The sequence below is a fragment of the Notolabrus celidotus genome, unplaced genomic scaffold, assembly GCF_009762535.1.
Source record: "Notolabrus celidotus isolate fNotCel1 unplaced genomic scaffold, fNotCel1.pri scaffold_171_arrow_ctg1, whole genome shotgun sequence".
Lineage (NCBI taxonomy): Eukaryota > Metazoa > Chordata > Actinopteri > Labriformes > Labridae > Notolabrus > Notolabrus celidotus.
In genome coordinates this window covers 47,081-58,410 of record NW_023260036.1, presented here as the reverse complement: position 1 = coordinate 58,410, position 11,330 = coordinate 47,081, and the positions used below count along the sequence as shown (strand labels likewise).

The window sequence follows — 11,330 nt, the reverse complement described above, 5'->3', positions numbered from 1 at the left end:
GTGTGTGTTGGTGCGTAAGTGTTCATAGTTTAAAATAAAACAGCAGGCCATTATTTAGGAGCCTAAAATGCTAATTTCAGCCTAACTCTATCATTTCGTTGTCTCGTACTGGTACTTTTATAATGACTGATTATGTATTTTAGTGTCTTTATTTTTATTTTGTTGTCATGTTTTGTAGGGGAATGTGCCCTGGTCGTTACACACAGATTTAGCGACATGTTCATTACACATGTTGCAGAACCACACATGTCAGCAGCATTTAAAATAGCAATCAATTGATAAATATATTTATAAATAGCGTCAATTTAAATACTGAAGGACGTGATGAACTGTTTGAAATAGCAATAAAAAGTCAACATGCACATGGCCTCAGACAGTGCTTGGCTTTGTTAAACAGATCACACTGAAGTTTGACTGTTTTATGAGTGTTTTATTACCTTCACTCTAGTCAGCAAGTCAAAATCTAAATTTCTGTTCATTAACTTGTAAAAGAGTGTATTGGGGACAATCCTATTTCTGTGAGGGGAAATAATACTTTGTGTCGGTGTGTCTGGTGGCTTTGAGGAGAGCTATGTAACAGCTGTTTCTGGTTAAAAGATTGTCTTACTCTTAACACAATTGTCTGTCTCTGTAGAGAGCCTTTCTGTAATGTTGACAGACACTCTGAGGCTTCCAGTTGAAAAAATAAGACCTTTAAGTGGATGTTTAATCATACACGTGCCTCTAATGTTTATGCTGCAGTAATTACAGCCTGTTTCACTCCTGCATGCGAGTCATGAGTTGCTTTTGTTTTTGTGTTGTATTTTCTTTGTTGTAATCTTCTTAGATTTCTAGTTTATTTTGTAAGTTCTTTAAGTCTGTCTCTTGGTACCATGTCTTGTGTTGTTGTTCTTTGTGTGTTTCTAGTCTATCTTGTTTCCTGTTTTATTTTGTAGTTCTTGATCCCTGTGTGTCTGGTTTTGTTTTACTTCCTGCCCTTGCATTTTCCCTCCATTATTATTGCCCCCATTTGTGTCACCGTGTCCACACCTGTTGCTTGTTACCCTGTGTATTTAGTTTATCTGTTTCCCTTCCCTATGGTACTTCCTTGTGTGTTATTCCCATCCCAGTGTTGTTCTTTGTGGTGGTTCTGTGTTTTGGGACTTTTTGAAGAAAGTGAGTTTTTGTTTTTCTTTTTTTGTTCACTAAACCTTTCTTTTCAGTCTGCATCTTGGGTCCTCCTCTTTTGTTTTGTAATGAAGCAAGCTCAAAACTCTTTATGTTTGCTACACAACAAGGTAAAAGACGAATAAGCAAAACTTCAAACTTCCAATGTGTCTTCCTATAAAACTTTGAAAATGTGTAGTCACGGACAGAAAAGTGAGAGATTTTGCCTTAAACAAAGTTTCTCTTTGCTGCTGCACAGTCAAGATATAAGGAAATGTAAGTAACATAATGAGACTGTTGATAAAATAGTACAGCCTTGTGATGCCTTGTTCCTTGGGTATATTTGTGCTATTTTTTTACATTTGGACAATCAGGACTTGAACTTTCTCCCTGCGTCACCCTCAAAAAGACGTAACAGAATCTCTGCTTGAGCCGAGTTATCTCTGGTCTGGTGCTCCTGTGCCCTTACCTCTCACGGTTGAAGATCATGAACTCCTGCTGCACCACTTCAAGGCACTCCTGTAGGTAGTCGTTCTCCTGCAGGCAGAGCACAGACAGAACATCATCAGCCCTGTTAACATCATTAAGACCTTCATTTATTTCTCCACGTCAGCGTGAATCAGTCAGCTGATCGACTTCTGAGGGGAAAATGTCTTTTTCCTCATTTCCTCGTTCCCCTCCTTCGCTCTTTTTGAACTCATCATGAATTGTTTGTGAGCCTCCTCAAATTGGATGTTTGGCCTGAGACAAAAATAGAAGCTCATATTTCCGAAAGCACTCGAGGCCATGACAACAGCAGTGAAGGCTTCATAATTTAATAATCTTGGTAATAACACAGTATGAGCACACACACACACACACACACACACACACACGCACACACTTACACAAGACTCATAACCCCGCTATTGTTCAAGGCACACACTCCAAGCACACGCAGATTAGGGCATATAACACGTGACCTTAAGACACACACACTAACACACAGACACACACTTACAGGGCTGACGTTAATAACACAGTCTGAAGTTATGATGACTGTCTGATGGGAACAGGCTGTTTCTCATAAATACAGAGAGGATTCCTCCTGTCTGCTGTAAATAATGTCTCAATACAACATAACGAGGCAGAAGAGACAGACTCCAACTCCGTGTTCACGACATCACAATGGTTCAAAGACAGGTCCTGGGTTTTAAAGGAGTCTTTTATCTCATTGATTTCTGCAGAAATATGTCAGCTTAATGTGAAAACTCCTCTTTATGTCATTTAGATTTGTTGTTCTCATTTTATTATCATCTTTCTGATTCACTTTGTTAAATTTGCAGCAATTTTCCTCCAACCAAATGCTAAGGCTGAAAGAGAAAATACTGTTGTCAAAGGTTTACTGTCATCTTCTGTTAACATGTGACAGTTCCAACATAAGCACAAGATATAACTTAAATATTACACTTGGCTCCAGGTGTGGGATTTAAGTAGTAGGTACAACACCAGTTGTCACGGTACATCATTTTGAAAGATGTGATAACTTCGAGGATGAGTAGGAGTAGAGGTTTTACTGGCTGTTCTGCATGATAGATGATATCCTTTGGAACAATTCTATGACTGTGATTTGTGCTCACACTCTCGTTTTCCTCAAGCTTGACTGTCTCAACAAATCACCTCCAAATATACAGAGCTTAAAGTCTATTTCCATGTGATCATAAGGGTGTGTCGGTGAGGGCTGAGCGGGGCAGAGAGGAGAGGGTACTCACTGACTGTGGATCACGTCATCTCTCAGGGAAAATATGTATATCAAGCATCTTGCAGGGTTTATAGTGAACTGAACTAAAATGGGCCTTTAGTTAGTCTTCCTGTCACAAAGTCCTGATCCCCAAAACCTGGTTTCAGCAGGGTAGCTGATGTCCATCGTAGGAAACAGTGGCACGTGGCGTTCTGTGTTTGAGTTTGTATGCATATATGGTGTGTGTGTGAGTCAGCCCAACTGCGTGAGGCTCCAACATGCGGGCAGCAGAGCAGCAGGGGAGAGAAGCTACATCTACACTGTACAAGAAGCATTGTGGTAAAACTTCAGAATAGTTATGTAAGGGATAATTTATGGTTAGCAGGTAGTTATGGGAAATAGAACCCCTTCAGGGTGGACAAGTCCCTGGCATAAAGCAGAGGGGTCTTGTCTCACCCTGCCCACAATCTGCCCACATTTGGCATTTGGATTAATTACAGATCCTGCATTATTCACATATTATTTCATTTATTTTTCATTCGCTTTTTATCATGTTTCATTTAAAACGTTATAAAAAGAAAACTGTCAATGCTGCACTTTAGACAAAGGTTCTAGAAGTTCCTAATAGATTAAAAATAATGTAATGTGTTGAGCTTGTTTCCCTCACTGTGCCAAAAGCTTACAGGCAGTTGGACCCTTCTTCTCATCTAACTCTAGAAGTTGAAAAAAGTATCCAAACTGAAAGGTATTCCTTACATTTCGAAACCCTTTCATTGTTGTATAACATTTTTGACATATTGGTATAAAATCCTCGGGGTTTGAATTCATTTCTCCGTGTACATTCTTTTTGAAACCGGAGTAGAAAACATTGTGTGACAGTAGAGGAGATACCTGTTTGATCTTTATAGAAACTACTGTAATCACTGTACGCCCTGGAAGCCTGCGGCGAGGAGACTTGTGCTCTAAGCCTCTCTTTATGTTCATAATGTCATTCATGTTGTCTGCTGAGATATTTCACAGCAGTGAAGAATACAAAGATGTTGGGATTTGGCTCACCTCCAATCTAAATATATACAGTTTTGACAGGAAGTGACAGAGCGAAGAGGAGGGTAAACCTGAGCTGCATTGTTATCCTCGGCCCTGTCTCCTCATGTGTACACTATCTATGAGCTGCACTCCTACTGTACGCAGAAGGTTATTATCTGTAATACGTATGTGTGTGTGTGCTGGTGGAAATAACACTAATCTGGTGTGCACAGGGCTACTCAGATCACATTAACATGGAAGCAGCAAATCATAGCCTTGTGTAATGGTAAACAAGCCTTTTAAATGGGACTAAAAATAACTCTCCACCATCAAAGGGAATAAAAGCCTTTTAACAGATGCAGTGACATCTTGAATTCCACCTTCATCGTCAGAGCTCCTCAGAGTCTTCCTCACCGGAACACTGCTTCTAATGGCGGGGTTATCCACATTTCACAGTTTAATCTCATCTGAAGATGAACTATGAAAGATGATGTAGATTATAAACTCATCTGAGTTTGCAGTGTACAACAAACCAGTGTTGGTCTGGAAAATGCACGTTTTTGTGTTTTCAAATACTTTGGAGCTTCTTCACAACCTTGTTTTAATTGTGAGTTTCATTTTTAGAGTTGCCAATAAAACAACTAAACAAATACAGCAGTATGACAAACTGGCGTCACTTACAGACTGTGAATCCTTGCTGTTGTCTCTGGACCGGTTCTTAGCCAGCCTCTTCTTCTTCTTGTGAAGGGGGCGTGACTCCAGGATCATCTCCTCCAGCTCAAAGGTGGGGTCGCAGTGTAGTCGACCTTTCTGTGGGAGGGAGATGCACACTAGATAATGAGAAATGCAAACACTCAGGATACAGGATCATAAATTAGCCGTAGTACACACAGCCACTGAGTGCACAAATGCAAAGTGCAACACATGAATGCAGTCACACAGCAATGAAGGCTTCCGTAAGTTAATGTGCCCACAGACACACACTACATGAGGAGGCTGCATACAGTGTCCTTTGCATTATTTAGTTGCTACACATGCTCATTACGATCAGCAAACACAAGGAGGGCCTGCATGTGCTTTTAAGTGTATCATGTATGTGCTGAAACCTGATGTTGTCATACTAACATTAGGAACAAATCCGGCCTCCATCTTCTTCTCAAACACAGCGTCCCAGTTGACGTCAGCGAGGTAGGGAGAAGTCTGCATGTCAGACAGGCTGGAGAAACGATGCTCAGGATTCACTGTCAGGAGCTGGAGGGATGGAGGGACACACACACACACACACACACACACACACATACATACACATACACACACACACACACACACACACACACACACACACACACACACACACACACATTCCATATATATTCATAACATATTATATATATATTACATATGTTATACGCATTAATGAACGATGGTGTCACCTATACGAAACCTCCACCTGAAATCAAACCCCATGGGATGGTGCGTCCCTCAGGCTGTGACAGGCAGACACATATTTAGCAGCCAGAGGAGCTGCTGACCCTTCCCCCAGGAGAACTGACCGTTTCTCTTCTGGGGTTCATGTTGGGAAGTTTGGTACCATGTTAGTAATGTCCCTGTAGTGGGTGACAAACAAGAAATCAAGGAAGTGCAAGATATAGAATGGAATAACAGAGTAGTGTTTCGGATGTACTGAGTCACAAGAATGACACAAACTCACACACACACTCACACACACACTTGTACTCACACTCACACACACACTCACACACACACTGCTCCTTTAGCAGTTTCAACATGGATGTCTGGTTGGTCTGCAGCGCTTTGAGTCTGTTGTTACCTGTTACAGAAGGTGAGCAAACACACACACACACACACACACACACACACACACACACACACACACACACACACACACACACACAAACACACACACTAAATGTACTATTGTATTGTTAATTCTGTCTTGTTTGAATGTTCGGTCTGCTGAGCTGAAGGTGACTCAGTTTAACTTTAACGGGACCGGAAGACTTATAGCAGTCTGAGTCTATAGCAGTCTGAGTCTATAGCAGTCTGAGTCTATAGCAGTCTGAGTCTATAGCAGTCTGAGCCTATAGCAGTCTGAGCCTATAGCAGTCTGAGCCTATAGCAGTCTGAGCCTATAACAGTCTGAGCCTATAACAGTCTGAGTCTATAGCAGTCTGAGTCTATAGCAGTCTGAGCCTCTAGCAGTCTGAGCCTATAGCAGTCTGAGCCTATAACAGTCTGAGTCTATAACAGTCTGAGTCTATAGCAGTCTGAGCCTATAGCAGTCTGAGCCTATAACAGTCTGAGCCTATAACAGTCTGAGCCTATAGCAGTCTGAGCCTATAGCAGTCTGAGCCTATAGCAGTCTGAGCTTATTGCAGTCTGAGCCTATAGCAGTCTGAGTCTATAGCAGTCTGAGCCTATAGCAGTCTGAGCCTATAGCAGTCTGAGCCTATAGCAGTCTGAGCCTATAGCAGTCTGAGCTTATTGCAGTCTGAGTCTATAGCAGTCTGAGCCTATAGCAGTCTGAGTCTATAGCAGTCTGAGTCTATAGCAGTCTGAGCCTATAGCAGTCTGAGCCTATAGCAGTCTGAGCCTATTGCAGTCTGAGCCTATAGCAGTCTGAGCCTATAGCAGTCTGAGTCTATAGCAGTCTGAGTCTATAGCAGTCTGAGCCTATAGCAGTCTGAGCCTATAGCAGTCTGAGTCTATAGCAGTCTGAGTCTATAGCAGTCTGAGCCTATAGCAGTCTGAGCTTATAGCAGTCTGAGCCTATAGCAGTCTGAGCCTATAACAGTCTGAGCCTATAGCAGTCTGAGTCTATAGCAGTCTGAGCCTATAGCAGTCTGAGCTTATAGCAGTCTGAGCCTATAGCAGTCTGAGCCTATAGCAGTCTGAGCCTATTGCAGTCTGAGTCTATAGCAGTCTGAGCCTATAACAGTCTGAGCCTATAGCAGTCTGAGCCTATAGCAGTCTGAGTCTATAGCAGTCTGAGTCTATAGCAGTCTGAGTCTATTGCAGTCTGAGCCTATAGCAGTCTGAGCCTATAGCAGTCTGAGTCTATAGCAGTCTAAGGATTAAGAGCTAAGACCTGGTCCAAGCCTGATCCAGCTCTAACTATAAGCTTTATCAAAAAGGAAAGTTTGAAGCCTACTCTTAAAAGTAGAGAGGGTGTCTGCCTCCCGGACCCTGACTGGTAGATGATTCCAAAGGAGAGGGGCCTGATAACTGAAGGCTCTACCTCCCATACTACTTTTAGAGACTTCAGGTACGATGAGCAGGCCTGCATGTTGGGGTAGAGGTCTAGAGGGGTACTGAGGCTTTAAACTGTATGAGTGTTAATTTTAGAGTTTAAAGTTTAATTTAAGAGGCTTCAAACATTGGTGGTTTCCTCCCAGCAGCCTTTGGTTCTGGGGACGACGGCTGGTCCATGAACGTGCAGTCGGAGGTGCGAGCCATCGAGGGGTACCCTGTGGTGCTGCCCTGCACTTTCAGCCATCCCCAGCACTCCCAGCATTCCTCGCTGCAGGTGCTGTGGCGTCTGGGCCACGGTCAGAGCGCCACCGTCCTGTACCGCTGCACCAGCAACTCAGGGACCACCGCCTGTGAACCAGGGCCCCAGCAGGACCAGCGCTACCGACTGGAGGGGAACCCAAGGGAGCATGACCTGTCACTGCGGATCAACAGCGCCACCCTGCAGGACAGCGGGCGCTACTACTGCCGAGTGGAGATCCTGGGACGGGAACATCTCAGCTTTGAGGACAAGATGGGGACCAAGCTGAGAGTCGAGAGTACGCCAACGCTGAGTCCTAATAACCAGAGCTTCATTATGTTCAAAACTAAGTCTGTGTTATTTAGAAAGGATTACAATAAGAACTTTGATCAGTTTAGTATTCTCCATATTCAAATGGCGGCCATTTTCCCTTCTTCCCGCAGGAAGTGATGCTTAAATGCTGTTTTGATGTTGTAGTGTTTCTTGATTGTTAAATGTTTAACTGAGAGGACCTCAGATAAAGACACTCAAAGGGTCTTCAGGCCGTGTTTCACACTGAGCAACACGGAGGAGGAAGTATTACTGCTATCGCTAACAGCTGGCTACACTGCTCCCAGAGGATATACAGAGCTCGAGACTGCAACCTTTTTTTCAGCGTGTGCGAGGAAGAATTTCATCTGGTGGCGTTCATGAGAGTGCATTAATGCTCCCTCTAACACAGGCACTGTATATTAGACAGTGTGGTTGAAAGTCGCCCTCTGTTTCACTGGCTTTAGTCAGCCTCTCCTGCATCACACACCAGAGACAGACAGAGCTTCACAACAAGCGTTTAACTGTTTCCACAAATGATTAATGAAGCAGTCTATAGCTGATTCTATTAAAAAACAGAATGAGGAGAGAGAGGAGGAGGCTGGTGGAGAGGGAGTGCCAGTAAAAGGTGCCAAATCAGACTGTGGTCGAGCCAGCCTCCACTGTATTCTGTTGTGTGCATTTAGAACAAACATTACGGTGATAGCACAGAAACACAGATTTTAGATTTTCTGAATAAATGAGGATTTTAGATATTTTCAAAGAAATCCCAGTTTCCACTGACTAATTTCAGTTCAGATTGATAGTGGAAAACCTCATGATGTAATCCTGTCAATCTCAGCTCGATCTGATGTGTCATTTCAAAATAAGAGACACTTGAAATTTGAAAAAGCAATAAATCTGGATACTTTCAAAGTGAGATTATTATTTTAAAGGTGACATATCATGCAAAATTGACTTTTTAATAGTTCTTTACCTGAAATATGTGTCCCTGTCTACAAACCCCCCGAGAATGAAAAAAATCCATTCTGCCCCTGTTCTGATTTCTCCACCTTTCTGTAAATGTGTGCTGAAACCAGCCGTTTCAGTTTTCAGTGTTTTTCATACGTCACAACGCCATCCGGTCTGTAACAGGAAGTCAGAGCTCTGAGCTTGTTCAGCCCATAGACTGTATAAAATACAACTCAACCCCTCCTCCGTTTTTCATTCCCTGCACACGTGTGCTAACAAGGAGCTTAGGAGGGAGGCATGCTAGTTGTAGGCTGTCTTAATAAACACAAAGGTCGCTTTGACTCCCCACGTCTGCAGATTTGAAGATCTAGTGGATGATTTTTAGTTTTCATGGAAAAGTGCTAGCGCTAGTTAGCATAGCCACATAGCTACATGTTGGTAGCTGTGTACCAAGACACACGTCGACATGCTGACAAATAAAACAACAAGAAACACTAAATCTGTGACCAATCGTTCAGAAAGGTCCTGCTGCAGGCGCCTCTCCGTCAGGATCAGATTCAGGATCAGATTCAGAGGGTTGAAGTAACGCGGGTCTGTGAGCAGCCGTGTATATTCAGCCAACATGTAAACATTAGATCAACGTGCTGGACAGCCGAGGCCACACCCACTTCCTGAGGGGGCGTGGTCAGAGAGAAAACAGACTGTTCTGAGGAGGAATGAAGAAGAGGGTTTTTCAGGCAGACCAAAATCAAAGTGTTTTTTTTTTTAGCATAAACTTTAAAGACATGTTTTGGGGACCTCTTAGACCAATATATGTTGATGAAAAAAGCGTGATATGTCACCTTTAAATCCCAGTTTCCACTGACCAATTTCAGTTCAGACTGATGGCAGTAACAATAACAGCAGTCTGCGAGAGAGGCTTCTCAACACTAAACAGAATGAAGTCAGACGTTAAGGCAAGTCTGCACACTGATACTGTGGAGGACCTCATCTGAATCAGTGTTAAGGGACCAGAATTGATGGATTATGATGCCAGGCATCAGGATGTTAAGCTGTGGTTCTCCCAGGGGAAGAGGGTTAGGACTAGGAGGCTCCACTATAAGAGCTGGCCCATGAGTTGAATTGCAGGGGGTGAAGCAATGCTGATATTAAGTTAAAGTTATGCTGCTGTTAAGTTGATTTAAATACAGCATTTATGAAAAGTGGAAAAACAGAATACATGTAAACACGTGCATGCCGGGTGCTAAGCTTTACTTTTACCTGAAAACATTTTTGTTATGTCTTCTTTTAACATTATAGAAAAGAAATGACCTGTTCTGTCAGCCACTGCTCGTTGCAGACAAACTTCATATTCACAGTCAAAAAATTTTCAAATATCAAGAACTCAAGTCACTGTCAATCTTTGCTTCATATGAAACTATGGTATACCAATTAAGACAACTATTCATCAGCATGCTGGTCATGCTGCACCCCCCCCCAAAAAAGGGTGCGACCAAATCCTGTGCTGGTGCGACCAGTGCAACCAGTGCAACCAGTGCAACCAGTGCAACCAGTGCAACCAGTACTACCAGTGGAAAAGTTAGTGTAGAGCCCTGATATATTAATGTGATGTAGTCATACAGTGGAGGGGTTAACCTGAGTAACCCTAGTTAACTACATGTTTGGTAGATTCATTGTTTTTGTCTGTTTATAAATGAGCCTAACAATATTTATAAGGTTGTCCACCAGGGGGCGCCCCTCATGTGTTTTCTCCCTGTGTGTTTCAGCTCCTCCAAAGATCCTGGCCCTGTCGGTGGAGGGCACTGAGCAGTCTGGATTCAGAGCAGTGTGTCGCGTACAGGGCTCCCCGCTGCCGGACGTCCAGTGGCTCGGCCCAGACCACCTTCTGGAGGGTTCTCTGGTGGGCCCGCTGGCTCAGGACTCCCAGCCTCACTACTACCACACTGTCAGCCAGCTGAGGGACGTGGAGCCGGGCCAGCAGTACACCTGCAGCGCCTCCAACCCTCTGGGCCGGGAGCAGGCCACCCTTTACGTCCTGCCCCCTCGGCCCTCCCTGACCGTGGGCAGAGCCTCGCCGCCTCTCCTGCTCCTCCTGTCGCTGTCCCTGGGGGCCAAGATCCTCCTGCTGGTGGGGATGGGTGTTTGGATGGCGCAGGGACGAGCTCTGCAGGGGGTCCGCTGCTGGTGGAAGTAAAAAGCTCTCATTTCCATCAACCTTATTTAAAGTCAAGTTTTGAACATTTATAAGCATCATGAAATGTGTTTTTTAACACTCTGTGATCGAGCTGTAGGAAGATAAAACCCTCCTGTTGTGTTGCGGGTCAAATTGACCCTTTTTAAAGTCTATTTTAGGAAATACACGACCTCCAAACCTGCTAAATCTGGGCAGCATGTGACAGAAGACGTGTCTCTTATTCATTTATCAACATCATAAAAATTAAAAGATTCAACATTTAAATTAAAATAAACAAAGATCTATGTCATGTAAAAGTCTTGTATTTATATTAAGAGCTTTCTAATATAAATTTAAAAAAGTTGAACATGAATTTAAATGAAAAAGGAGTTATCCTGATTGATCCATGACCTGTGAGGATTAAAGAACACCAATGGACTAAATCTTGATTTAAATGGAGTTAAAAATTAAATAAAAAATGTGTATGGGATTTA

General features: G+C 43.2%; 2 protein-coding genes across 2 annotated transcripts; one reads left to right on the top strand and one right to left on the bottom strand.

Moving 5' to 3' along the window:
- Nucleotides 1-1,611: 1,611 nt before the first annotated feature.
- LOC117808868 (serine/threonine-protein kinase 32C) lies at nucleotides 1,612-5,139 on the bottom strand. The gene is made up of 3 exons (XM_034678541.1): nucleotides 5,018-5,139; nucleotides 4,574-4,702; nucleotides 1,612-1,683 (listed from the first exon to the last, which is right to left on the bottom strand). Exons 1-3 carry the CDS (start codon nucleotides 5,096-5,098, stop codon nucleotides 1,612-1,614), a joined length of 282 nt encoding a protein of 93 aa, XP_034534432.1. The 5' UTR covers nucleotides 5,099-5,139.
- Nucleotides 5,140-5,674: 535 nt separating this feature from the next.
- si:dkey-11p23.7 (V-set and Ig domain-containing protein) lies at nucleotides 5,675-11,042 on the top strand. Its single transcript, XM_034678539.1, has 3 exons — nucleotides 5,675-5,735; nucleotides 7,312-7,701; nucleotides 10,430-11,042. Exons 1-3 carry the CDS (start codon nucleotides 5,681-5,683, stop codon nucleotides 10,855-10,857), a joined length of 873 nt encoding a protein of 290 aa, XP_034534430.1. The 5' UTR covers nucleotides 5,675-5,680; the 3' UTR covers nucleotides 10,858-11,042.
- The last annotated feature ends 288 nt before the right edge of the window (nucleotides 11,043-11,330 follow it).

What these genes read in the sequence shown, in the direction of transcription:
- LOC117808868 (XM_034678541.1), bottom strand. Translation starts at nt 5,098, where the DNA reads ATGCAGACTTCTCCCTACCTCGCTGACGTCAACTGGGACGCTGTGTTT. An exon ending in AGGCCGGATTTGTTCCTAAT is followed by an intron (nt 4,703 to 5,017) that starts GTTAGTATGACA and finishes TCCCTCCCACAG; the next exon opens with AAAGGTCGACTACACTGCGA. An exon ending in ACAGCAAGGATTCACAGTCT is followed by an intron (nt 1,684 to 4,573) that starts GTAAGTGACGCC and finishes CTCTGCCTGCAG; the next exon opens with GAGAACGACTACCTACAGGA.
- si:dkey-11p23.7 (XM_034678539.1), top strand. Translation starts at nt 5,681, where the DNA reads ATGGATGTCTGGTTGGTCTGCAGCGCTTTGAGTCTGTTGTTACCTGTT. An exon ending in GTTGTTACCTGTTACAGAAG is followed by an intron (nt 5,736 to 7,311) that starts GTGAGCAAACAC and finishes TCCTCCCAGCAG; the next exon opens with CCTTTGGTTCTGGGGACGAC. An exon ending in GACCAAGCTGAGAGTCGAGA is followed by an intron (nt 7,702 to 10,429) that starts GTACGCCAACGC and finishes TGTGTGTTTCAG; the next exon opens with CTCCTCCAAAGATCCTGGCC.